Below are 27,542 nucleotides of genomic sequence, written 5' to 3'. Positions count from 1 at the left end.
CTCCTTAATGGCTTATAACCGATCTATAAAGCAGTAGTAAATGATTTATCAACCATTCATAAGTTACATCTTTTAAATAAATTGATGCCTTATCTGAAAGTGGTACCATTTCCAAATGAGCTCCCTTTGTTTCCCATTAGATGTTGATTCTGCTGCAAAGCTGCCCTAGTTCTGCTCCTAGACACAGCTCAATACTAAGAATGACTGTCCTAGATTCTGTTCCAGATGCTGACATGGAAAATTTAACGATGTGGGGGTGAGTGAGCAACTGACTGTCGGCTATGAGCGCACACATCACAATTATGACTTCTCCGAGGGTACGTAAACGCGACATTGCCCGTACTCTGCGTGTGTTTTACGTCAACGGTCTTTAACTGAGTAGCAGGACTCTGGCGGTGTGGGACAAGCGGGACGGCCCTGCTGCAGGACAGTTCGTGTTCACCGGTCACCAACCTGTCCTACCCGCTTTGAAATCTTCACGAAACTTCTCAGTCAGTCAGGCAGCCTTCATCCAGATGACCGTGACTCAAGACCGGCCGATGACCTACTCCAAAATGAGAGGGCTTGTGTCGTTTTTCTCAGGTGAGGTTCAACTAAACCGTTAACTGTAAACTAGTAAATCATACGTCATAGACAGATACAGAGAAGTTTAGTTAGAAAAATCCTGCTACAAGAGACAAAATGAGTATAAAATATCATAGGCCTATTCTAGTGATTAATCAAGGCTTGTTCTCTTTAAAATATAAAAAAGAAAAAAGAAAACATAAACCAAACGTTTGTTTTAATAATATAATACTTTCATTGTAGTATGTTCAAGTCATGAAGCTGACCTACTAAGTAGCCTACATACTGCTGTTGAACTGCTAACCCTCGGCCTGTGTCACAGCTCTGCTCAAGGGGAAGAAAGTTGGCCTCAGTGACCTCTTACACAAACTTGTTTCCAGTCAACAACTCTGCCAACAGTAAGTTAGGAAAAATAATCATTTGTACAACGTATTACTTTGTGTTAGAAAAAAAAAAAACTCCAAGTAACATGTCCTGTTTTTGACCACTTGATCTGAAGCTTGGACACCCAGAAAATCCTGCGGCGACAGAGCAAACTGAGAAAGGAGAAGGACGAGAAAAGCTCTGTGGTGAGTACAGAGAGGAGGTTTTTAAAAGACTGTGCTGAGTGTTGACAGAAGATGAAACCAAATCTGACCTCCTGACCGTTCATGTCCCCCTGTGTCTTCTTTCTCCTCAGAGCTCAGTGAACACAGAAACCTCTCAGTAAGTCATTTTTCCCACTGACAGAAGAAAGCTTTTGCTGTTTTGCTTCATATTACTGTAATAATACATTCATTATAATTAAATTATTAGTGACAGTTGAAGAGTATACCTTATTATGTAGTCCTGTGTATCTTTGTATCACAACGTAGATCTGAATGTTTTCTGTTGCTGTATTAATCAGGATGAAGCCATCAGACTTTGACTACCTCAAAGTTATTGGCAGAGGAAGCTTTGGAAAGGTAGGAGTTGTCTATCCTTGAAGGTGTCTGTTTTTCTTCCAGAGTTTGGTGCTGAAACACTGAATGTCATATTTCAAACTTTTACAGGTGCTGCTCGCAAGACATAGAAAACAAGGAGGCTACTATGCTGTCAAAGTGCTGCAGAAACATATGATTGTCAAGAGGAAAGAGGTTAAGAACTATCTATGAATCTATCTATCTATCATCTATCTATCTATCTATCTTTCTATCTATATACTCACTCTATCTGTGTCTCTGCAGCAGAGGCATGTGATGGTTGAGAGGAGCGTCCTGCTGAAGGGACTGCAACATCCATTCCTGGTGGGACTCCACTTCTCTTTCCAGACCCCAAATACACTCTACTTTGTCCTTGACTATGTAAATGGTGGAGAGGTATGTGACTTCTCTCTGTCAACCCGTTTGATGGTTAATGAAAATTCAAACATAATGTTGTTTTGACTCAGAGTTGGATGTATACATCTCAAGAATAAAAACAACAGAATTAGCTACATACTTCTCAAGACTGTATATATAATTGAATGTTTAAGACGCTACAAAGAAACCAGCAGTCACCAAAACTGGGGTCAACCTGTTGTAACCTCTTTCTCTATGGTTCTGCTGTATGGTATCTGTGTATTTAACCACTCATTGGTTTGTCCTCAGCTTTTCTACCACCTTCAGAGAGACGGATCATTTCCTGAACCCAGATCTGCTTTCTATGCCGCAGAGATGGCTATGGCGCTGGGCTACCTCCACTCTCTTGACATTGTTTACAGGTACATACACGCACATATACATGCATATAGACACAGCGCTGCAGAGACACTCTTCCAAGTTTTCCTCGGCTCTCTGCTTGCTCACTTTCTTTGCTCATGTTTGATTTAAACATGTTCAGCATGTTTAATTTATCTATGCAGGGAAATCCCAATGAAATGTTCACTTTGAGAGCACTGCATAGAAAATGATTTCACAAAAATACCACCAGCCACCAATGGCCTCCAGCAGCACATTAAAAAGTAAACAGTAAAGAAAAGGAAGGGAAACAAGGGAAAACTGAAAGAAAAACAACAAGATTAGTTAATATAAGTTTTTGCCAGAACCTTTAGACTAAACTAACTTTTATTCCCGTCTGTTTCTCTTCCAGAGACTTGAAACCAGAGAACATCCTGCTGGACAGTGGCGGTCATGTGATGCTGACTGACTTTGGGCTTTGTAAAGAAGGTGTGGCCATAGGTGGGATTATGCATACATTCTGTGGGACTCCTGAGTACCTCGCTCCAGAGGTGCTACAAGGCCACACATATAGTCCAGCAGTGGACTGGTGGGGGCTCGGTGCTGTGCTTTTTGAGATGCTCTATGGACTGGTAAGTAAAGGTGATATAATCTTTTTCCCTTTCATCATCTCACCTTCCTCAGCAGCTTCACCTTACTCCATCTCTCTGTTCTCCCTCTCAGCCTCCATTTTACAACTGCATCAAAGCAGAGATGTTTAAGAACATACTTCACGCACCCCTGCAGCTACGTGGTGGGGTTTCTCAGGCAGCACGCTCACTGTTAGAGGGCTTGCTGGAGAGGGATGTCTCCAAACGCTTAGGGGGAAGCTGGGACTTTGTAAGTGCATACACAAAGCAGAGAGACAAACTGTGATCCACACAAACACACATAACCACAGAGGATCTAATGTTGATGTGTTTGCAGGTGGAGCTGCAGGAACATTCCTTCTTTGCCTCCATCAACTGGGATGACCTCCTGGCCAGGAAAGTGAAGCCCCCGTTCATCCCAAAAGTGGTACGAGTGATTCAGAAACGAGTGGAGAACACTATTGTTTTTAATCAATGCACAGTGTACCTGAGTGTGTGTGTATTCCTCTCTCTGCTCCAGACTGGTCCCTGTGATATCAGCCACATCGACCCCGAGTTCACGCTACAACCTGTCCCTGCCTCCGTAAATGAGCGGTGCCAGGCGGGCGGGGTCAGCGAGGCCTTCCCAGGATTCTCCTTCATGAACCCAACGGAGTACATGGCAGCACAGCTGGTTTCATAACAATGCCAAATCCTCTGGCAGCATGTTTGTTCAAATATTTATTTTTTATGTCATAAATTATTAAATCAAAATCTATTTTTAAACACGAGCAAAAAAAGTCTTCTTACTGTAATGCTGCAATCCACTGTATGTTCCATTGGTTACACTAAATTATATGTATGTATATTTTTGGTACTGTTATTTTAAGTATTGGTATCAGTTCATAATGTGAAATAGGCTGGTCACTATTTCACAAGTCCTTGCAACCTTAATGTGTAAAGGGATGAAACAATAAACACCTAATTCAAGGAATTTTATTGTTTAATACTTAATATTTATATCTTTAAATTATACTTCAAACATGTATTGCAACATTCCCATTCAGCTATTACATTCACAGCTTACAAAGGTACTGTGAATACTTCACAGGCTGCCTTGAAATCCTGCATAGTGACTAAGGCATTGTGCATCACAAGAGAAATACAGTGAACGACTCCTTGTGGTATTTACATGACAGAATCGGATGGTATTCTGTTGACAACCCTTAAACACAAATCAGACCCAGCGCTGACTTTATGTGTGATGGTGAAACCTTTTTTTAGTGACTGAAAACAGAGAAAGCCCATCACCACGGAGAATCTAATGGGTGTCTCACAGAAGAGAGCATCTGGTCTGATCCTTACTACTCCACTTCACAAGGCTGTTTCTGAAACAGTTTATTCAGTTACTTGTCTGTGTGTCAGTAGATGCTGAAGGAGGCGTGGCTCTGGTCACTCTGGCAGGTGAAATAAGCTATCAGCTGACCATTGCAGATCATCAGAAACAAGCCGCTACCTATGGAACAACAAAAAGGTAGAGCATTTAAGAGAACTGAGCTCACAAAACTAGATACAATAACTTACAGATAAAGTGCCAGTCATGTTTGTTTTACCCAAAGCCAGCCACCACTGCCACACCATGGGAAACTCCAACATCACTGCAACACAGAAACAAACTATACAGTTTCACAACACATGGAGTAATATGTTTGAGTAATCTGGGTGGATACATTGTTAGATTTCTGCTCACCAAGGCTGGTGATCATTACATGCAGAAGTGTGACAGTGAGGGCGTAGTCCCACACCCGCCTCCTCACCACTGCAGCAAACAAAAGGCCGCTACAAAAGTAGGTGAGCTCCAAGGACAGGAGGTTCACTGAGGGAGACCAACACAGCAGGACAATACATTATCTGTACAAAGTTCACACTCATTGTTTATTATGTTGGCTGCACGAAGTGTGCTCACCCAAGTATTTGGAGTTGGATTCAGCAGGTTCCGTCTTAAAGTCAAATGGAATCAGTCCGTCAAAGTGATCCAACCTAAATGAGGAGAAATTACTTCAGTTGCTGCTCTTGTATTATCTACCTGGCCTCAGGTCAGGGGAGTCTCAATATATAGGCCAGACAATATGTATGTTGTAAACACCAGAGTGATTTTTAAGTATTTTGGGTCAAGTCAAATACCGCTGCAAAGGTGGTTCCATGGTCAGATTAATCTGGTAATGTTGGGGCCCTGGAGCAAAAATAAGATGTTGGGCCCCTATTGATCCCCTGTTGCTGCTGCTCTGTGTGCACTGTGTATGTATATCATTACCTTTAAGTACCCATTAAATACAAAGTTCAAACTACGCATGATCCAGTAAAAAAAAGAAAAGAAAAAACAAAACAAAACACTTTCTTCTCTGGTTTATTTTTAGACAGTTTTATTTAATAATATTCACCTTGTAAAGATGACAATAAATAGAGTTAATAAAAGTTTCTAAAAGGCTATTCTGACAGGAGAACCCTCTACAAAAGGGCGTCACATTGAAGGAAAGATGCAGGACACAAAAAAACATTACCATTTACCATTACCAAATTGCAATTCATCAATTTCGGATGTAGAGTGAACCTGCAGCTCTTGGGGATGAGGGTCTGGAAGCTATGATCATCATCACATTAGGTTTCTTGCCTTCTATAGTTTCAATTTGTGTGATTTGTGGTTGTCATTGCAGAATCTGGTAAACATCACAAATTCTGAGACAGTTTATTGATTTATTTATTAGATAACTCTGCAGTTATTTTGATTGATACACTTGAAATTTGGTCACAGATATTTAGTCCTAGAAGTATCAATTAGTAAAAGCACTCGACACAGGAAAATTGACTGCATGAGCGAAACAATATTATATACTGTTAAATATGTACTGCTGATCCATAAATGTGCAACTAGCTGTAGCTGTATAATTTGGTAACTCTATTGTACAGATCATTCAGCTTCCGGTTATTTATTTGAAAGGGAGTGACACCAGTACAAATTAATCTGAAGATTCATGGAAATAACTATGTAATTTGGTAATAATTATAAGAAAAACAGGCACATTGTTCAACTTGTACCCTTCCAATTAATTAATTAGACTGACCTGCTTATGTTACCCAAATAGTTTTACAGTCAGTCATTAAGATTTTACTGTAGTTGTCTTTATATTTTCAACTCAACTTATGAAACACAGAAACAACAGTCTCCAAATATCGTCTATAATTTACTATAATTTCTACAAAATGGCCACATATAAATATTTGCTGGTAATTCCAATTAAATTACTGGGAAGTAATATGACCTGTAAAATAAAAGTGTTAAAACCTCTCTTTTTAATTACTTTGTATACTGTTGTTTAATCTGTATGACTATGCCTTATATTCTCACTACATAGTTTATATGAAAAATGTTGGTAAGGAAACTAGTAACTAAGTATGAAATGGGGGGGGGGGGTGCTTTGAAGAGTATAGCTGTGCTTGCATGTGTGCCTGTGCGCATGCGTGTGAGGGATTCACACCTGAAGGCACCGAAGCACACACTCCCAATCATGTAGAAAAGAGAGTAAAATATGAGCAAACACAGCAGCAGATTGAAGAGCACGGTCTGTGGGATTGAGACAGAGAAGGAGTCATTATTTCACAATACAGTATCTAATCTGTCTAGTAGGCAACACCACATATTCTCAAGGTATAGCAACAATTACCAAACACTAACCTGAAGCTGTATGCAGTCTTACATATTATAGGCTACCAGGCTGCAGGGGGGAGGGATGTGCACTGTAACAGGCAGATAGCGACTCTTATCGCCTGCAAAGCCTGACCTGCTGCATACAGTTTGGATTATGATAAATGGCAAATTATGTATCTGTATATTATTAAAAAAAAACAGCTCTTAACACGAGCCTGTCATATCCTCTTCGTTATTTTGTCGCACATGATTTCCCTACAGTCGGTCCCGCAGACAGACTGAGAGTCCACAGAGGCGCCTATTGCAGGTTAAATCATGACACAGTATCTTGTCCTCTTACCTTCGAGTCGACCGCTTTGCCTTTGAATGCCATCTCATGGTTTGTGCTTGATGTTAATACAACAAAAATAATCCAGGCTGCAGCAGGCTGAACGACCCGGTTAATCCCTCAGAAACTGGACTTCTCCTGCCATCTAGCGACAAACGCAAGATACGAAGCAGCGCCGTCGCTTTTACAGCCGAGCCTGAACTCATTTCACCTCGTATCAAGGCGGCCTTTGTTGACTGAAATAAAGACTTTTCTCAACATCTACCTGTTAACCAGCAATAGAATTCATAGTTGTGGATATTGTAGCAATTTTGAGCTTCGGGTGCTATCTGTTTTCAGAAAATTGAAGGAGAAAACGGCGAAATCTGTACCGTATTATTACCGGAGAAACCATAGCCGCCCTATGTGGGAGGGATTGAATACTGCAGGTTAGCTGGAGATAATTTGGGTTGAATATTTAGTATATGGACCAACAGCGACCCAACAAATACTTAACACCAAGCAGACAAGGAATAAGTGCCCTATAGTAATTACGTGATTGACTTTAAATGGAATAGCTGTCACATTAAAATCATAAACCATACATCAAGTAGCGTTGAAGTGCCTTAAGAGGTGGTACCACAGTAAAACGTCGCAGGAGATTCTTTGCTGATGAATGCCAGTTAAAATATAATCTCATTGTCGCAATTAAATAAATTAGACGTAGTGCTTCGATAATGTTAGATACGGATAAACGGAATGAGTGTATTTATTTTGCCCGACGTTGCTGTTTTTTTTCACATTTTAGCCCACATAACTCTAGATGTGTATAAAGAGCCAAATCAGTCCGGACTCTAGTGCAGCGACGTGTACGCGTGGTTTTGCTTGAAACTGTTACTTCGAGTGATTTTTACAGGCCTGAGTATTTAATCCTACACTTGTACACTGGCGCTTACAAACTGATTATCGCCTGTTCTCGGGTGGTGTGTTCATAAACCGGCCGTCAAACGGTCGTAGACGGTTGTAAACCGAGGAGCAAACAGCCGGTTTTTCGCCACAGATGAACCGGACGCTCCTGGACGCTAATGAGACAGACTGCGGTCCCTGCGCTCCGCTGATACACACTCGTACTTCTTATGTGGGGGGGGGGGGCACTTCTGAGGCTGCTACGGCCAAAGGCTGAAACATGACCCCCAGTCCGTTGGTAGTATTGGTTATATCGGCAGTGAACTGAGTTTTGGGCGTGTTATGAGTGCACACAGGCCTGGTATTGACCACCGATAGTGTACTGAACTTTTCCGAGACCCAAAGTTGTCAGGCAGCGCATCTTACACGCATGCGCACCCCTCTTCTATCCAGCTCTAAATAAGAGTTAAAACAGAAACGAGGTGAGTTCCACATTTTTAAACAATACGGGCGCTAATACTCATTTATTGCACTTAACAGTGGCGAAATTTGAAAAACCGACCTTCGTTTTGCCAATTGGGGTTAGTTCTCATTATTTCCACTCTGATTTAAAACGGCGAGAATAAATCGTTTTTTTCAAGTTTCTATTGAAGAAATTAATCAAGCAACAATGTTGAAGCTCGTAACAGGAGCGTCGTGTTATTGCGAGTGTGTGCGATGTTCTGCGAAACGTTAGCGTTTGGTAAAATGCATTTTCCTATTGTTATTAACCGGGAAACTTATTTATTACAGATTGTCCTTAGCTGGCTGCATCCAGTCACAATGCTACGGCTAGCCGTGAAGCTATCCTCCGTTCAGCTGGACGGAGTGGAGCTAGCTGACTGTTAGCTTCATGTCAGCGCTAGCTAGCAACCTGGGCTGACATTCCGTGACAAGGGGAAAGTGAAGAAAATAACCAGAGTGAAGGAAAACACCAAGTCAGGAAATTACACAGCACGCATTTGGTTTTGTTCGACGCATAGCGGCTTTGCATGATTTGTTTAAATTGGTAACTTGAGTAATTTACATAGTTTAAACGTGTTGGTGGCCTCTTCCTATGCTCCGCCATTTTGTATAAGACGAATGCTAATCATGGGCGCTCTTACATACACTTTATTTATGGACAGAATAAAACTGAGGTATGAGGTGCAAAGTCAAACTTAATCAAGATCCATTAGCTCGGGCTTTTGTTTACTTTTCACATGGTTATGGCTACCGTGCAAACAGAAAATACCACCTTAATTCATTGTTGATCATGCGTCAACACTAAAACGTTATATCATAATATTAGTCGAATTGAAACGTTTTTAAGTTTGGCCAGTCAGTGCACAAAACAGTGTTCTCCTTAAAATTGATAAAGAAATAACCCTCTCACTTGTTCATGGCCAGGCAAACAGCCGGTTTTAAGAGATACTGTTAAAACAAGGAAAAGATGAACTTGTGTGGTTAACTTAAAGTTGAGACATCTTTCCTCATGTTTGTCAATGATCTTGATGAAGATTTACCCTAATGAGGCCGTTTGTGCATGTATTTCCCGGTTAGTTGACCAGCAAAACAATATTATTATTGACTGTTTTGTCTGAAATCGAAGTGCATGGTGTATCCTGCAAGCCAGCACACAGTCGCCATCTGGCGGTGATGCTGCGCGATGCTGTTTACAAGTGCAGGAAGAAACTGCATTTGTAGTTGGGAGCACATTGTAGGTAAAACACTAGCCCGTCGGAAGGGGGGGGTCTGCTTCACAGTGATACTCACACGCAGTCAACGCAATAGACACTAAACAGTGTCTTAATTAAAGTCAATGCTGTGGACTGAACCTATTTATTTCACCTGTGTTATATCTCTTGGAGATTTGAAATGCTTTTGTGCCAATATATGACAGCGTTTTTTTTATCTGACTTATGTTTTTGCAGGTTGGGGATATTAGAGGAGTGGGAATGACTGACACTCCACCCAGTGATGGCCCCTCCCAGGGAGCGGAGTTTGACATGATGGGTGCTCTGGACTGGAAGGATGGTATCGCGACGCTGCCAGGCAGCGACATCAGGGTACGAGAGATTTGTTTTTGTTCTTGTCCATTCTTCAGTATTTAAATGTTAATATAGCTCTGAATACACTCAGATTTGTAAGAGCAGGGTTTCATGCAATGTTTCATAGCAGAGGTGAGCTACCTTGAAGTAAAGACCACATCTGCAAGCATCATAGACGATTAACTTGTTGTTAAAGACTAAATGTAAACCTTCAAGGGAAAAAGAGAAGAAATGCCAATGTTAAGGAGTGTGTATTGCTTAGGCAGTCATTTGGAGACAAGCTGAATGAGGATCATGGTGGCTTACCACCTCGGCTCTGCAGTTTCCTTTGAGGAAACCTAAAGAGCATATCTGTTTTTCTTCCTTTGTGTCTTTCAGTTCCGCATGACAGAGTTTGGGACTCTTGAGATTGTCACAGACCTAGAGGTCAAAGGGCAGGTGGCAGAGCCTAACCGTGAGACCTTGGACCCAGCTCCCTCTCACACTCCCACCCCTCCCCCGGAGGGCCAATCACAGACCGGCATAGCCAAAGCTCCAGCCAATCAGAGTCAGCCAGGGTCGTCCCAAGGCAAAAGTATGACAGCACGTGTTTAACCCTTACAACACTGTTATAATAAAGAATTGCAGTGATTATTTTTAATGCTCTACCCATGTTTTGTACAGTGAACAGCTTCAGTTTCATCCCCTTTCTTCTTCTTCTCTGTCCTCTAGCGCCTGGTCCTGTGCTTCTGTCTTTAGAGGAGGGCCCCAGTGTGGAGGTTGGTCCCAGTGTTGAAGTTGGCTCTAATGCTGACATGGGCCCAAATGGGGAGCTGTCAAGGTGCCGGGCCTGTGGTGGCCGTGTTTCCCGGGATGCCCTCTTTCAGGGTAAATTCTGTAGCTCCATTTGTGCACAGCCCTCCAGCGGCAGGTAAAACCCCACACTTTGCCTTTTCATTGTTCAGATTATTTTGGTTTGTAATTTCGCCACAAGCCAAATCTTTCTTTTTTTTTTAAAGATCGTCTCCAGGGGAAGCGCGGGAGAGTCAAGCAGTGGAAGGAGAGAGACTTGGTAAACGTGTGCGCAAAAAGAGGAAGATCTACATGGATTCTGGTGACGAAGAGGAAGACAACCAAGAGGAACCAGAGGTAAGGAGGAGGATTCTCTTAGGTTTCGTCACCACTGTTGTTATCTTCCAGAGCTACTGGCCCACTCAAGTGTTTAGAACTGTTTTTGTAAACAAGATATCTTCTTCTTATTCTTATCATTCATCTTTGCTTATGGTGTTGATTATTGATATGTTTCATTCAATTCACCTTTTGTAGGAAAAGGCCAAGACTACCAAAGGCAGGAGAGGTGCCAAAATTGCAAAACTGGGTATGTTATACTGCTACCACTGTAAGGGGAAGGAAGGATGGAGAGAGTTGTTTTCCTGTCTCTGTCTCTACATCCTATGGAAATCTGTAAATCTCTGACATTGTTGCCTAAATTCAAGGCCTTAAAGAGTCTTCGACACATCTAAAAACAATGTCGCAGTTTGTTGTTGCACTGTACTGGAGAAAAAATAACCCAGTAGTGAAGACTGTCCTCTGATGTATCACCAGTAACTTTGTTTTCGAATATTAGATTAGATAAACATTAGTCTTATTTTCTAATTGACATTTAAATGTCTTAATTCTAGTTTAACGCTGCGTCTCTAAGTGTGATAGTCGACAAGAATGAATGAGAGCTGATATATACTGGGTTATTTTCTACATATTAATATTATGAGCAATTTCACATGTACGTGAAGTATATAGTTATAAATACATTTTTTTCACTAATTATCTGGTGAATTTTCATGCCACGATTTAAGAAACTGTCAAATAATACTTTAAACTGGGTGAAGAGGCACATACCGTATGAATGATGTTTTTGTTTTTTTTTGGCCTATCCTCAGTGACTGCCCCTCCCAATAAGAAGCGGGCATGGAGCTGGCCTGCTTACCTTGAAGAGGAGAGGGCAATCTCTGCTCCTGTTAAACTATTTAAAGAGGTATAATTCTGTACATACACCTGCCACCTTAATGTTGTTTAGTATAACCAGATATTTATTTTTGTTTATCCAATGTGTGAAACTGATCTGGGCTGTGATGTTTGCAGCACCAGTCGTTTCCTCAGAGCCGGAACAGTTTTAAGGTGGGGATGAAGCTGGAGGGACTGGACCCGTCTCACCCGTCTCTGTTCTGTGTGCTCTCTGTTGCAGAGGTACGGGTGCTAATGGTTTTTTATGAAGAGCGTGTATGTCTTTATCTCTGTTTATAATAAGGAATATCACACTGTTTATTTGACCTGAATATGTCCCCGGTGTCTCTTTGCCTCGCAGATCCAAGGTTACAGGGTAAGGCTTCACTTTGATGGTTACCCAGAATGCTATGACTTCTGGGCCAACGCTGACTCGTGGGATATGAAACCAGCTGGCTGGTGTGAGAAGAATGGACACAAGTTATTGTTGCCTAAAGGTAGCCATGTGATTTTACAAATAAATAAAAAAACATTGGCTATGAAACATTTTTGTAAATATTAGTGGCAAATTTCATGACAAAGTTTGTCTTCTAGGTTGTAAAGATGGAGAGTTTAATTGGAGCATGTATGTGAAGAACTGTAGGGGTCAACTTGCTCCAAAACACCTTTTCAAGAGCCTAAACACAGTGAGTATTAACCACACAACCGCACTCTGAAACCATCAGATGGTTATTTCATTCAGGGGCTTTCTATGCATTGTGTATACAAAGGCTAAATATGTATTTTCATTTTTTTCTTTCAGTCTGTGACTCCATCTGGATTTAGAGCAGGAATGAAGTTGGAGGCAGTCGACAGGAAGAACCCTTCGTTGATCTGTGTAGCAACCATTGCTGCTGTTGTCGACAACCGCCTGCTCATTCATTTTGACAACTGGGATGATACATATGATTACTGGTGAGAGCCTGGTCAAAGACTGAAAGAACAGGGTGATCTGAAGATATTCCCTAGTCCACTTCGAGCTCTGCTGTAGCTAGAAATCAAATGAAATCATCTGGAGCAAAACATCTGTACGCCTTCTTAGCGATGCTGCTATAGTGTGGGTAGGAAAATAGGTACTGGAAATAAATGTGATAAGGTTTGGGAATTGAACAAAATTCCTGGAAAAGTAGGAAAGATACACATTTCATGCATGCGTTCACCTGCATATTGTGTTGTGGAAGGTGCGATGCCAGCAGTCCATATATCCATCCTGTGGGGTACTGCGAAGAGGCTGAGCTAACTCTGACCACGCCAGCTGGTAAGACACAGACCAAGACACATGTGGGTCAGTATAAACTACTTTAATATACTGTAGGGCCCAATTAATGTAGGATTTAACACTGTCAGATAGTCACTAATCAAGATTTAGATTCTATTGATAAAGCTGATTCTTCTAACTTGTGCTATAGATGTATTTTTCTATAGAAAGTATTCTACATTTTTGTAGTATTTTCCAAATTGTGTTACTACTGCAAGAAAGAAATGAGACAAAACTCTTCTTAAGCAAATATATTAAGCTAATTTTATAGTGCTGGTGAAATGCATGCTGCTGTTGCTTCCTGTGGATGACCAGATTGTTTCTATTGTTTAAGCTATGAGAACATATTAGTGTCTGTGTTAATGTGGACTGTCTTCACTGATGATGGATCTAATGAGTCTTTTATTTCATCTCCTTAGAATATAAGCAACCGAAGAGTTTCTCATGGGAGAAATACCTGGAAGAGACAGGCACACAGGCAGCTCCTGCTCGGGCTTTCAAACCAGTATGATTTACACACACACAAATACAAGTACATCAAACTTTATAGTGATGTATGCGCTGCAGTAGCCTGTATAAAGTCATGTGATTTTTATTATGTGTTTTCAGCGACCTCCACATGGCTTCCAGATTGGGATGAAAGTGGAAGCTGTTGATAAGAGGAACCCCATGCTCATCCGTGTTGCAACTATATCAAACACAGAGGACCACCGACTGAAGGTACGACATGTCGCCTTGTCGAGATGGTCTTTGACTCGACTCAGCTCGTGTCTAATTTGCTGGTTTTCTCATCTAGATCCATTTTGATGGCTGGAGTTCAGAGTACGATTACTGGGTGGAGACAGACTGCCCTGATCTGCACCCTGTAGGGTGGTGTCAGAAAACAGGACACCCACTACAGTACCCTAACGGTGAGACACACATCTGTCCTGCATTCTACTCAGTGAGGTCAGTCAAGGTTTCTTAGGAGAGGGATCCAAAATTGTAATTTCAACAGATGAGTCAGCAGAGTTTGTCTCTGCCTTCATTTAACTTCTGGATGTGGTGGTGGGAGGAATCTATAATGAATTCAAAATGGAAATGGTCTTGCAGTTGTTTGCATAGTTTTATTAACACTCCCTTGTGTGTGTGTATATTCCAGGCTCCAGTGATTTATTGACTGCCCCAGGACAAGGATGTCCTACCCCAGGATGCAACGGGGTTGGCCACATCAGAGGACCTCGCTATGGGACCCACTACACGTCAGTACCATATACCCAGTTTTGTGCTGTCACAGTCTCCTGTTCTTTTCTTACTCTGTTTCACATTACTTCCCCATTTTCATTTCATATGGTGTATAAATATTTTCCACCCCCCTTTATCACGGTGAATATATTATACATGAGTTTTTGTCTCAGTGAAGTCAACTACTTTTACCTCATGCACCTCGTAATGATGCAGTCCTACTTTTAAATAATTTAAAAAATAAATTTAAATCTCAATTTTTGAAAGTGATCCAAATTTTTTTACTTTTCATTTTCCATTGGTACTGCTCTTAACAGCGGTTTAATGAGAATTATTTTCAGATCATTAACGTTTCATGTCTATATATTTTATCAGTATGAATGCAATAACTACAGGAGTAGAAGATAGTGTTTCAGTTTGACTGTGTTCTTAAATGTCATTTGTACTTGTGTGGGCTGCTCGTAGTGTAAGTGTGTGTGTGTGTGTGTGGGAGTTTTGAGTCTTTAAGGTGTTTTTTTTTTTTTTTTTTTTTTTTTAAGCTGCTTTTCCTTCCTATTTCTCAAACCCTATTTAATTGTCTCATTCACAGCTATAGAATGAATGTTTTTCTTTGAAAGGTTTGTTTAATGCCAGGGTAAAGTTTGTGTGTCTTCATGTGTGCAGTCAGGTGAGCTGCCCTTACTCTGAGATGAATCTAAACAAGGAGGGCTTGCTGCCAGACCGCCTCAGTGGAGAACGACCTCTCACCCTGAGCGGTCCACATCCTCGTGGGCGACGTCCTGATCCTCACACGAACACTACGACACAGACCTCCTCAACGCCCGAGCATCCTGAAGGAGCCGAGGACTCCCAGAACAGGTTTGAGGCTGAACATGTACAAAAACAACACTTTACAAAAACAGCATGATCACTAAAACAGCCACTAACACTCCCAGGAGGACTCCTATCAGTGTTTTGCATGCAACTCTATCCAGTGGTCAGTACCTGAGAGGGGCTTATCTGTGTTGCTAGGAAACCGGCGACAGTGGAAGCTGAGCGTTTAGGGCGCAACAACCAGCCCGATCCACCGAGTGGAGCCAGTGAGCAGGGCCACAATGGAACAAGGCCTAAACGGTACCAGTCATGAAACCATCGCAAGAAACTGCTGCAGAAGTTCAGTACAGAGGATGTTGGCGTGTGTTATCGACTACCTTCTAATTTGTATGTTGATGTCTCCTTCAGGACTGCTCCAGTTCCTAAATACCTGAAAATGCACTATGTTAAAGAGGAGATTGGAGACAGTAAAGGTACGTGTGAATGTGTGTAAAATGGGATGAGATTAAATATGTAAATCACCACCTCACCCCCACTGACTGCTGCCTTTCCTCCTCCTCTTCCCTCTCCTCAGCCTCTCCAGATGCCATCTCTCTCCAGCAGGCCCTCCACGAGTCTGTGTTCTCCCCCGGCATCTCTGCCTCCCCCCCCCACCGGGTGGCTCTCTGCTGGGACAAACACTGCCAGCTGCTGCCTGAGGTCCTGGGGCTGACTGCCAAGAGAGTGGCCACTTGGAGTGCTGAGGAGGTCAGACATGCTTACTCGCTCACACATGAAAAGCAGACATTCTCCTCATTCACTTACCCAACATGAAGGCACCTAGTTGTTTAGAGAAACTGCATGAATTATCAAGTAGAGCTGTGGTGCTTTCTTTCTGCCTGCCAGGTAATCAACTGAGATTCAATGAAGACTTATAAACCACTTTGATCAGTAAATAAACATTTACTAACTGGAGTATTATATTTGGCAGTCTGTCTGGAGGTATTCTCTGTATGTTGTCTCTTTTTGTTCATCAGGTGGCCAGTTTTGTCAAAGGACTCCCTGGATGCAAAGAACATGCTGCTACATTTAAAACAGAGGTGAGCATTTCATAACTATCTCCAATTTCAATCTAGTGACATTAATCGATTCAGTGTGTGCTGCTGCCATCTGTATTTGGTCCTCTGTCTGACATAAAGCAAACAAATAAAAGCCTGACGTGTCTACACATAGTGTGTTTGCTGTGCAGACGCGTGTAATTTTATGCAGTTCCACTGTGTTTTTCTTTTGCAATTTGCATACATTTTCATATCACGAAGGCATTTCTGAAAAATGTGATTTTAAAAACACTTGATTCACAACTTCTGCAGTTTTAAAGTTACCAAACGATTCATATATCAAAAATCTTTGAAGATATACAGTCAATTCACATTTCCCCATCAAGCCTAGTATGATTATTTAAGGTTTTAATTATATATTGAAATTCATTACAGCCCAAGAAATGCACAAGTGTTGATATGCCCCCATTCACTCTGATTGTATCTGTAACAATTCTTGAAGATCAACAAGTTTTTCATATGATTTAAGTCATCTAAAAGTTCTACCAGTCAGCATCAGTGTGCACAGCAACCACATGTATTTTCGCAAGATTTTTATTCACAATATTTTCTGTGTTCAGGTTTGAAACAAACCTTTTGTTGTTTTATTAAAAGGGGACAGAGAGTTAGCAACTAGCCAGGGAACAGTGCGGAACATTTAACCACTAAACAGCCAGACATTTTCCCTCAGGAGTTGGTAGAGACCAAAAACAGCTGAAGCTGAGACAATATGGCTTAGATTCATCAGATGGACAGAAACACGACTCCAAATGAATGATAATGTTGCTTTGTAACTGCTGGATGTATAAATGAGTAACTGTCAAAAAGGTTAATGAATTAAAAGATGGTTAATATGAATCAGCAGTTTCAGCTAAAAGAATCTTGGGTTTTCAGTTAAAAGTATCCAACTCTGTATTAGTCTGTAAAAACAGTGATATGGAGCTGAATCTTTTTTTCTCTTTAGCAAATAGATGGCGAGGCCTTCCTGTTACTCACCCAAGCGGACATTGTCAAGATCCTTTCAATCAAGTTGGGACCTGCCCTGAAGATTTTCAACTCCATCCTCATGTTGAAGAACGCCGATGAAGAGTAAGACTTGACTCCACGAGGAATCGTTCCCTCCTCACAGGTCCCTCAGCTCCGGTTTCATCGACACTCAGCTAAAGACATTTGACAAAATCAACCTGAATGAGCTTAATCGGTCGATCTCTGCGACGACGCAGCTACAGAACAGGAAGAAGAGGAAGCCATCATCTCAAAAAAAACGTCCATCTCCCCGTTTCCTCTCCTCTCTCTGTGATGGACACCACTGTTCAACCTGAGGGAGAGTTTTACATGATACCATGAGGATTCCTTAACTTATGTTGTGTTTGTTTACTGAATCATTAAAAAAAAAAAAACTACAGCACCTTTAAGGCTTCTTAACATTGTACAGTTTATGAATTGGATTTAGTGTCTTGATTCAGTTGCATTTGCATTCTTGTTTTATTTGAACTGTAATGAAATGGTGCTTGAGCTCAGAGCAGATGGAACAAGTGTGATTGTTGCTTTTTATTCAGCAACAGAAAATTTTTTTAAAGCTGCAAAATACAATCGTGAGGTGGTGAGAGGTTTTTAAATGTGAAACCCAGTGGAGCAAAAGCACTATGTAGTTCAGCTTGTCTCCTCTAGATGGAGAACATGGGCCGCTCCTCAGGCCCAAAGGCAAGAGAGGTTGGTTAGTTTGGTTGACTGAAGCTTAGATTGAGTGGGGGATGGTTAAAATTGTGTGTCTGTGTGCGTGTGTCCAGATGTGACCAAGTGTGTTTGAGAAATGAGGATGTAATTTTCCACCAGCCCATTTGCGTTGCTTTACTGGTCGGGATTGTTTTGTGACGAGCAGGGCTAAGGGCTAATTGTTGAATCAAGGAAACTTGCAGTCTTTTAAGGTGGAATGAAACTATGAACCAGCTCTGTTTGTATCTATCTGCTTTTATGGGGAATGGCACATGAATAAGAATGTTTAAAAAAAAAAAAAAACTGCTTTTAGTTGTTTCGTTGATATTGATCATCTTGTTTGGTTCAAATAACCTCGTCATTCACCTTGTAAATAGTATACAGCTACAAAAGGACTGTCCTTGCTTCCTACAAGGGTTTACTCCTGCTTGGTTATGCAAAGCCTTGACATCGGTCTCCAGGGAAGGACATTGTGACAGTGAACTGAAAAAATGAGCCTCAATTCATACAGAGATTTTGAGAAAAGAAACAATGTCAAGTCAGTGTCTTTGTAAATCAATGTGCACTTCAGCAAGTTGGAATGTGTACATCAGCAACTGTTTATATGCAAACAGCTTTTATTTATGTATTCTAATTTAAGGGGTAATGGTACGCTCTCCTGGCTCCGAGGTAGCTGTGGCTGTTTGACGGAATGTGTGAATGGGTGAAAATAAATGAGATGCACACCTCCTTCTGTCCTCAACTGACCTGAGTCATTTCACCACACACAGACACGCAAACACATGGTCTGAAACTATGGTCTTTATCTCTACATTGTTGTATTTTCAATGGTGGAAAACGCATTCACTCTCAAGTACTCCACTTAATTAATTTTTTAGGTACAAAAGTTTTATAAAACAGTCACATCTAAGGGTTCACCTACGAGCTTTTTCTGGAGCTTTTTACCAAATCATGGATTTCAAAAGCAAATGGAGTTTCCTCAGTTTTTATGATGACAGATCTGTTGACATGAGCTAGTATCTGTTGAAGTTAAATTGACAGCACTTTTAGGACATGTAATCTGTGTTGGGTTAAAAGCAATTTTGTACTGCATTTAAAAGCAATTACTTTTTACAAAATACTTGCAGTTAAGTATTTCATTTTTTTGCTACTTTATGCTTCCACTAAAGAGGAATACTGCCCTTCTTACCCCACTACATTTATGACAGCTGTTACTAGTTATTTTTCAGATTGGACCGACAATAATAAATGATAAGCCTGGTAAATATAATGCAATGCTAAACTTTAAACTGGTGGTTTAATAACTGCTGGAGACCGAAGTCCATGAATAAATATAAACTCATGTATTAGAGCTTTACTTTTTCTTCTTTCTCTCTCATTAATCATCTCATGACCCCTTGCATTTATGTTGTGGTCCTTGGGAAGGGTCCGGCCCTTAGGCTGGGAACCACTGGACTAATCTAGCTGACTGCTACTTTATACACAAGGAGTTAAAACTAGCGCCACCTTGAGCAGATACAGTAGTAAAATGATACCTATTCAATGACTGTTAACGTCACATAATAATATGTCCGTTACACGGGCCTTTTTTTCTGATTTCTTTTACAGTGACACTGTCAACACATTTTGTTAATAACACAAGTAGTTTCAGATTGTTCTTTTGATACTTTCACTCTGGATCTTTATACTTCTTCCACCGTCGGTAGTTTGACAAAACAATCTCAACTAAAAGTCAACTTACTTGCCTTTTCCAGAGCTTTCACCTGTATTGCAGTCTTCAACATTTATCTATTGACATATTAGCTCAGTAGTTGTTGACGATTTCATTAATAGCACTTCTAGGACTTTTGTCCGTGTTTATTTTCACTAAGACTTGTACTTCAGTATTTTTACACTGTGGTATTGTTTCCATATAAATTACAAATTACCATATGCACCCCATGTTCTGTGTTTTAAAAATGTAAATGTGTTTTTTTATGGTTACATGCAGCCACTGACAAATGTTCATCTCTGTACATCATGAAAATCAGGTTGCAGACTCTCAAATCCATCACAGTGAACATTGTTTGAATTAGATTACACTATAATCACGAGCTAATTCACTATAGACTTCAAATCAATGTGCACGTGAACTTCCCATAATGACTTAAGACCAAGGTAAAAAAGGAGGCACTTGGATTTAAGCTAGTGCAATTGTCTAAAAATAATTCAGCAAACAAAATATATATACTCACTTTCATTCATTTAAAAAAAAAAAGTTTAAACCTTTAAAACATTAGAGATGGAATTTTTCACCTCAAAAATATAACGATGGTAATTTAACATTGGACCCATCTATGTAGTCATAATGTTTGTTAAAATTAAAAAGCTCTAAACTTAAAAATTAGAATATTTCAAGGGTTGTGACCCACATTTACTGTAAAATGATAGTAAGTTGGCTTTGCTTTTAGACGGCATGCTGCAGTGTGGTCACGACTCATCATGTAACTGAAAACTGGTTTGCTGTGTACCGCTTTTACATGACCCGTATGCAAATAGAAAAAACCCACCCACAAACCAGTATGCTGTGTGGGCCACACATCTGGTCGTGTATGCAACAACCACCACTGTGAAACCATCATGCTGTGTACTGACTACACCTGGCCCATAAGGAACAGGCTGAAACACATGTGCATGCCATGTGGGCCAGGAAACAATAATGAAGCATGGATAACAAAAAAAATGAACACAAATGTGATATGCAATGCGATGGATTTCACAACTTAACGGACCACACAAGTTTAACATTGCACTACACAAACATTGTCAGACTTTTTAAAAAAAAAAAAAAGCCACAGAACTTTACTAGCTTCTGGGCTTGTTTTCGCTGCACATGAACATTAGTGTTTCCCTCGCTGGCACTGCCTGCACACGACCCCTCAGCCCACAGACTTTACACTGAAAAAATTAAAATCACTTTTCCAGACTATGGGACATTTTTACAAATACAAATCCTCCATTTATTCAAATTTAACTAAAGACATTGTAAAAAGCTTTTCTTGTTCGTAGCTAGAGGTGTCCTGTCAACAGTTTTACATAGATCTTTTTTATAATGGTGGTCTATGGGGAAAATGCTTTTTGGGAAAGGGCAGATTTGTTTGTTGCAATACTGTGATTGGCCACTGGGACAAATTGGCTGAAGGGATGAAAGGATGAAAGCAGAGACAGTAGAGAAATAGAAGACCTTTGATGAAAGGCTGAAAGGTGGCACATGTCCAGCTCTCTCGTGCATCCATGCTTCAGACCCAGCTGATGCTGACTCAAGTGACATCACTTGAGGCAATTTATCGGCTTTCAGTGTAGGTCCCTGTGGAGCCACAAAAGACTTAATGCAAAAAAATGTTTCCACATATGCAGCAGTACTGGCCAAGAGCTATAAACAGACTGATGTGTGAAATCAGTGGAAATCCCCTTTAAGTAAGATTCAATATGCAAATGCTGACCTCAATGGAAACCACAACTGTTGCTTAGAGCAGTGGGAAAAATAATCATCCAAAAATCTTAAACATGTATTTGAGAATAGACAGCAAAAATGTAAAGTGTACAGGGTGAGTAGTTACTGAGATATAAAACACTAACGTGTCCCTTTAAGTAAGCGGTATGAATTATAACAATTATATTTAACTTATGTTTAACTTAATTTTAGGTTTTTGGTGGAGCACGGCGGCTGCTCCTTCACGAACTTTAGTCATTTTAAAAACACTAGATGGCTGGTGATCACTAAGAATAACTGGGCTCAGCGTGGGACTGCCCTGGACCAGCCACAGATTCCCACGACCCCTCCTCCACACACACTCACACAAACCAAAACACGGGGCTGCATAGGCGCACAAGCAGCGGGGAGACAGAGAAGCAGAGCAGCTTTGCACCACTTTTAGTAAGGACTGCTATTCACACTTAAAGCTTCATTTCGGGCTCAGCGGCTCCCGCTGTTGCGTTGGCTCACACAGTGAAGCCAAAGATGAAAAACGTCTTAATCTGAGGAGGGATTAAGAGAAAGTGTGGATTTACCCGCGAATCAAAGTGGTGAAGATACACGGAGGAGTGGGAGGAACAACGCAACTCAGGGTGATTTATTTTGATAATGCTGAGGAGCCAGTTTGTGCTTCGGATTTACGTCCAAAACAAGGCAAGTATCCAATCTGATTTCTTACTGACTGCCTTCAGATAACCGGACAGTGAACTGCAGTGAACGAAGCACTGAATTAAGATGTAACATAAAAGATGCATGCATAAAAGCACTTACGAAGCCTGATTTAATTTATCATCTTCATTTGCCTCCTGTTCAGTCACCCGTTATGTTATGTTCACTTGCCTCGGAGGAAATTAAACTATGAGTTCAGTTGGAGCCATTGTCGTAGTAATGTGACTCCATTTTCATGACTGCAGTGAGATCGTGAAGTGAAATCACAAGGTCCTGAAAGGGGTCAGTCGTGTTTTATTGCCATGATGGTGAGTGAGTGGTTCAGTAACAGTTCAGCCCGGGTTCAGAGGGGCTGCTGCGGGGTTGAGTGGAGAGAGTCTGTGTGCTGCTCCACAGAGACACTGGAGGAGCTGCAGAAGGGTTGGCATCTCATTAACTCAGCCACATGTCTTATTAAAGCAGCTATTTCCTGTTGTGTGCAATGCTCTACAACACCACCAGCACCCCCACCCCTCCTCCCCCTGATGCAACACTTTCTTGCGTAATTCTTATATTTCTGCTCTTAGTCCTCTTTTCTGTGTCTTCTTCTTCTCTGTTCAGTCTGAAACCAGAGGATGACAGCAGCCAGTCCAGTCTGCAGCCCCGCCACCTCCCACTCTACCCAGTCCTCACCTGTTTGCCTCCCAGTATGCCACAGACACCTCAGGAAAGGCGAAGCCCTCCAGACCAAGCTGCACCTGCGCTCTGCCCCAGGTGTGTGGCTTCTGTTGGGTGTGGTGGTGGTTCTGGTGGGGATGTGTGTAGCAGTGGCGGGCTATGTATCTGCAACACCAAGGCCTGTGGGGGGCCGCGGCAGCACCCATGCTGAGAGGATGAAACTGGCCGGGCCCGTGATCATGGGACTGGGCCTGTTCATCTTCATCTGCGCCGCCACGCTGCTGTACGAGAACCGGGACCGCGAGGACCTCAGACGTGACACACCTGATGATCTTGAGGATCTGAAGGGAGGAAACGGCTGGGAGGATTCGCAGGAGCAGTCCAGCTTCGGCTGCCAGGAGCAGTGGGAGTGTAAAGATGGAGAGCAGGGATCCTGGGCCACTCCAGCCCACACACTCCCCCTCTCAAACCAGAACTGTGGCCCTGCTTCTCTGCCTCGCACGAACAGACACAACACGAGCAGCAGACCATCACCGCCACCTCTTCCGGATGCAGGCGATGGAGATAAAGAGAAAGTGGACAGAAAGGAGGAGGAGAAGGAGGGAAGGTCAACCCTGCTGGCCCGAGTTCTGCACCACAAGGAGCCAATTCCTCACCCTCCCTCCCCCTGCCTGTCCATCTCACACTCCTCCATCTACTCAGACTCCTGCAACTCTAGTGAGATCCACTTTAACATACGGACAGACTCTCCTCTGCCACCGCAACACTGAACCTCCTACTGGTTCCACTTCTACTGTCTCATAAAATATGCATGATGAGATACAATTTAAAGTTTCACGTGCCAACACACAGTAAAGACAGTAAAGACTATGCATTCCTCAATAAACAGATGAAATGTTTGTTGGTATGTTTTAGTGCCTCTGAGTGGCGCAGAGTCTCTGAGTCACTGTCTGTGAAGGGTGTTTTTGTCCTACATCGTTCTCTGACTCACCCACATTTGAAAGATTGGAGCTATGCTGTTTGATGTCAACTCGCCATCTTGTCGTCTTTGAACTCACCCATGCCCAAAAAATCCTTAAAGCCATGGCTTGTTTGACCATATTTGGACGTGAGGAGGATTGTTGAAAAGTTATTTGGGTGCCATACTCAGTCTTGGCTTTCCCTCTCCCTCTCCCTCTCTCTCTCTCACACACACACACACATCTCTGTAGAGGAACAGCGTCTACATTTCCTCGCTGGAGAGGTTCAGCTAAGTGGATGAGCAAGATTAGGTCTCGAATGAGTCTTTATCTAATCTCACACATACTGTAATCTGCTCTTTATCTGAGGAAATTGTGTCTCGGTATAAACAAGAGAGGCACACAAGGCCACACTCCTCTCACTCGACTCCTACAGCCACGCTATAAATACCAGCTGGTGCTTCGTACACATGCAAGCTTGGACTTCAGTTTAAATTTTTTTTTTCTGTAATTCAACTTTTTTTTTTTTTTTAATTCAGTGTCAGTGGCTCAGTTTTAGCTTTTATCAAGTGCAGTGAGGCGAGATCTTAAACAATTTGGATAGAATGAAAAGAAAGAGCACTGACTTAAAAAAAAACAGCAAAATCTGGTGAGGCTGGTATGAGTTATTCCTGACGCAGCTTAACTGAGAAAAGCGGTCCTGTGATTCGAGTAACTGAAGCCTCAGTCTCCCACCATTCCGACCTTTCATCTCCTCTCTCATCATAATCTGATTCCTACGCTTTATTCATGTCCTCCATCCTCCGTCTCAGTCCTCGGCTTCTACGAAACAGTAAAATAGCCAAAATAGGGCAAAACAATGCAGAGTATAATGTTATCAGGTACAATTAAAAGTGAGCCTGTTTGAACAGTAAGAGAGGTACGGGGGTAGGATTTTAATTATCGCCAGCATTTTCTCCTGCAGCCTCTAATTACACAGGGGATCAGTCTGAAGGTTTTTATAGGTGCCTTTAGGACTACAGTATTTCCTTGTTGTTTGAGCCCATGCTGGGATCCTGCCATCCAGATGACGACCGAGACTGAAGATACAGTCATTTTCAGCCACACATTTCACTCGCTAAAAACAGCACCCATCTCTCCCTCTCACACGCTCAGTGAAAGGATTTGTGTAGGTACAGTATTCTGTTCTAAGATGTATATTTCAGAGGCAGGGATGAGCTGGGGAGTTGTGTCTGAATCTTGACTGAATCTTGTAACAAGCTGCCTCCTTCGCACTTACCGCTTAGAGAAGCAGCTCTCTCCTCGCTCTCGCACATACATGAGTCCCTCTCAGGGTGAGATGCCCTGATGTGTTTACATTTAGAAGGAAAGATGCTCGATTATAGTGCTGCAACCGATTACTGTCATTAGTGATTAAACTGCAGATTATTTTATTGATTATTGTCAATTTTCTTTCATCTATACTCAGTTACCAGTTTATTAGGTACGCCTGATAGCTTAAAGACAGTCCTGTAGTAAATCCTCCCTTCATGAAGGTTATAATCCTCAGTTTTTCTTCAAAGAGATTTTGACTCAACTGCAGGATCATTTTTGAGGCTTTTATTATTTCATCCAGCCCATTTATATCAATGAGAGCAGGTGAAATAAAAGAAACACCTTTTCATATAGTAAATTCAACAGCACCATGAACTACATCCTCCAAGATAATGTCAGATGAAAGCTGTCGGAAAATAGTGTAAATGGTGCAGGACAATTTCCCAGAGCCCAAACCAACGTCTTCCAATTTCTTGTCCTAACAACAGTCCAAAACTCGAAGATATTGAGTGTACCAACATATAAGACTAAGAAAAGCAAGACATCCTCACAATGAAGAAGATTAATACGATTAATCGTTTATCAAAATTCTTACAAATTACCTGAGCCAAACAACTCAACCAGTTGCAGGAATAATGTCGCTCCTGTTTCTTATTATACATGCTGCATATAACATTTTATTTAGCAGGCATTAATCCTGATTTAGATATGAGATCTCTTTGAATCTGACAGTGATCTGACCAGAGGGAATTTCAGTATCTTTACACACCTGCACACATCACTGCAGCAACAGAGAATTCAAGAAATCTGTGAGGTTTGTGTGAACAGCAGTGTTACATAATTCAGTGACACACGTTTTATGCTGCATTGAGAATATAACTGAATTGAATCCCCTGCTCTGAGAGAGGGCTTTGTTTGTGTGTGTGTGTGTGTGTGTGTGTGTGTGTGTGTGTGTGTGTGTGTGTGCACTGATACATATCTGAGCAGACGGACGGGAGGCTGTAAGCTGCTTAACCCTTTGCTGACTCAGGACACATGCAATTTCTCTGTTCCTTAAGAGAGAGAGGAGCTATGATCAACATTTTTTGGCACAAAAAGATGAGAGTGACTGAGGATCAGTCAGCCTGAAGACACCAGTTTGAAAAAGTGTTTTTTTTGTTTTTTTTTAACACCTGTTACAGCAGGAAAAGGGATTGAGTTAAGAAGTCTTCATGACCAGATGGAGAAATGTTTTCCACCACTGAGGAGTTTTAACTTTTGTCTACATCTGAAATTCAGTAGTTTTTTTAGAAACAGAGAGACGAGTTATCAGCTTCGTTTTATATGTGACGTTCACGTTGTAACTTCTGTTAAAACAGCTATTAAACCAAATGATGTTTTCTGACATTTAGGGAGGCATAAAATCCTTCCTGGTTGCCAAACTCTACATCCCACCTCTCTTGTATTGCAGCTGTTCCCCAAAAACGTCTCTTCTCTGATCATTTGCAGCCTTCAGCAGCTGTGATTGGTGCAGGACAAATAGCAGGTGCATTCCTGACTAATCCAATATCAGCCCTGCTTCCGGTCTCCTCAGCAGTGCTCATGGTGCAGTCAATGGAGGAAGTATTGTGCTGAAAATGAGAGAACTAATATTTTGTGTTTTTGCCGTTATGATGCTCGCACCTACTCAAGGTAAGATTACCTATTACCGGGGTTATAGTAAGTGTCCGTTGACCCAACAGTATATCCTGTTGTCAGCTAATGCTGATACTAGAACTTGTAGATTCTACACCTCAAACTCCAACAACAACAACAACAACTAATACAAATGGGCATTAAAAATGTAATTAACTTCTGGTTGATTGTTATTCATGAACAGTTTCTTGCTGGTTTCAATAATTTATGAATTATGTACATATAAGGATTTGATTAGTTAATATAAATCCAATGCAGTGCTGTGATGTACAGTGCTGTCAAAAAGAATTTCCCCTGGGAACAATAAAGTCTAACTAACTAACTGTCAAATACAACAGCCCTGCAATAAATAGGATCTGCAACTAATGGTTATTTTCATTATTGATTAATCTGCAGATTATTTTCCTAATTAATCCAGTCATTATTTGCTTTATAAAACTCTAAAACACATCTATTTAATATATTATATGTATATTAAATGTATATTTAAAAGCAGAAATCTTTCACAGTTGAGAAGCTGTAACCATCAAGTTTGGCATTTTTGCTTATCAAAATAGTTGCTGATTAGTTGACTAATCATTGCAGCTCTATAATGAATCCTCCCTTCATAAAGGTTATGTTTGTGTTGAAAGTCTTTTAAAAGAGGTGTTGTTTTATGGTCACTTTTGAGGCTGTAGTTTTGTCTACCCTCACTGATTTAAATGAGGTACAAAATATAATAGAGACATATTATGTAACACAGTGCAACAGCACATACTACTGTGCATCCTCCAAAATCAACACCTCAAACAAAACAATTTTAACCATTCA

The 27,542-nt window shown here is 41.3% G+C and overlaps 4 protein-coding genes across 6 annotated transcripts; 3 read left to right on the top strand and 1 right to left on the bottom strand.

Annotated features, from left to right (window-relative positions):
• The first annotated feature begins 349 nt into the window (after positions 1 to 349).
• sgk2b (serum/glucocorticoid regulated kinase 2b) lies at positions 350 to 3,842 on the top strand. 2 transcript variants are annotated; one of them, XM_056380843.1, is made up of 12 exons: positions 350 to 582; positions 887 to 962; positions 1,064 to 1,133; positions 1,244 to 1,269; positions 1,451 to 1,508; positions 1,596 to 1,679; positions 1,770 to 1,901; positions 2,172 to 2,284; positions 2,653 to 2,872; positions 2,964 to 3,119; positions 3,207 to 3,296; positions 3,390 to 3,842. In XM_056380843.1, the coding sequence occupies exons 1-12, from the start codon at positions 516 to 518 to the stop codon at positions 3,549 to 3,551; spliced, it is 1,254 nt and encodes a 417-aa protein (XP_056236818.1). In that variant the 5' UTR covers positions 350 to 515; the 3' UTR covers positions 3,552 to 3,842. The 2 variants fall into 2 exon arrangements, with proteins under 2 accessions (XP_056236818.1, XP_056236819.1); XM_056380844.1 differs by having other exon boundaries at positions 354 to 582; positions 808 to 962.
• Positions 3,829 to 7,415, bottom strand: LOC130172260 (transmembrane protein 244-like). Its single transcript, XM_056380845.1, has 6 exons — positions 6,895 to 7,415; positions 6,385 to 6,470; positions 4,815 to 4,888; positions 4,599 to 4,724; positions 4,462 to 4,506; positions 3,829 to 4,364 (listed from the first exon to the last, which is right to left on the bottom strand). Exons 1-6 carry the CDS (start codon positions 6,925 to 6,927, stop codon positions 4,270 to 4,272), a joined length of 459 nt encoding a protein of 152 aa, XP_056236820.1. The 5' UTR covers positions 6,928 to 7,415; the 3' UTR covers positions 3,829 to 4,269.
• A 669-nt stretch (positions 7,416 to 8,084) lies between these two features.
• Positions 8,085 to 18,674, top strand: l3mbtl1b (L3MBTL histone methyl-lysine binding protein 1b). Of its 2 annotated transcripts, none has more exons than XM_056380842.1 (22): positions 8,085 to 8,249; positions 9,720 to 9,854; positions 10,215 to 10,410; positions 10,548 to 10,746; positions 10,835 to 10,964; positions 11,142 to 11,193; positions 11,756 to 11,850; positions 11,958 to 12,062; positions 12,181 to 12,316; positions 12,414 to 12,505; positions 12,622 to 12,773; positions 13,040 to 13,116; positions 13,536 to 13,621; positions 13,726 to 13,836; positions 13,913 to 14,027; positions 14,258 to 14,357; positions 15,004 to 15,198; positions 15,352 to 15,453; positions 15,562 to 15,626; positions 15,728 to 15,900; positions 16,170 to 16,232; positions 17,194 to 18,674. In XM_056380842.1, exons 2-22 carry the CDS (start codon positions 9,744 to 9,746, stop codon positions 17,320 to 17,322), a joined length of 2,484 nt encoding a protein of 827 aa, XP_056236817.1. In that variant the 5' UTR covers positions 8,085 to 8,249; positions 9,720 to 9,743; the 3' UTR covers positions 17,323 to 18,674. The 2 variants fall into 2 exon arrangements, with proteins under 2 accessions (XP_056236817.1, XP_056236816.1); XM_056380841.1 differs by having other exon boundaries at positions 8,087 to 8,249; positions 13,040 to 13,143.
• A 2,652-nt stretch (positions 18,675 to 21,326) lies between these two features.
• Positions 21,327 to 23,684, top strand: LOC130172238 (uncharacterized). The gene is made up of 2 exons (XM_056380806.1): positions 21,327 to 22,113; positions 22,729 to 23,684. Exon 2 carries the CDS (start codon positions 22,743 to 22,745, stop codon positions 23,553 to 23,555), a length of 813 nt encoding a protein of 270 aa, XP_056236781.1. The 5' UTR covers positions 21,327 to 22,113; positions 22,729 to 22,742; the 3' UTR covers positions 23,556 to 23,684.
• The last annotated feature ends 3,858 nt before the right edge of the window (positions 23,685 to 27,542 follow it).

This window comes from Seriola aureovittata, chromosome 7 (genome assembly GCF_021018895.1).
Source record: "Seriola aureovittata isolate HTS-2021-v1 ecotype China chromosome 7, ASM2101889v1, whole genome shotgun sequence".
NCBI lineage: Eukaryota > Metazoa > Chordata > Actinopteri > Carangiformes > Carangidae > Seriola > Seriola aureovittata.
The sequence above is the reverse complement of the archived record's forward strand: the minus strand, read 5'-3'. Positions and strand labels throughout refer to the sequence as shown.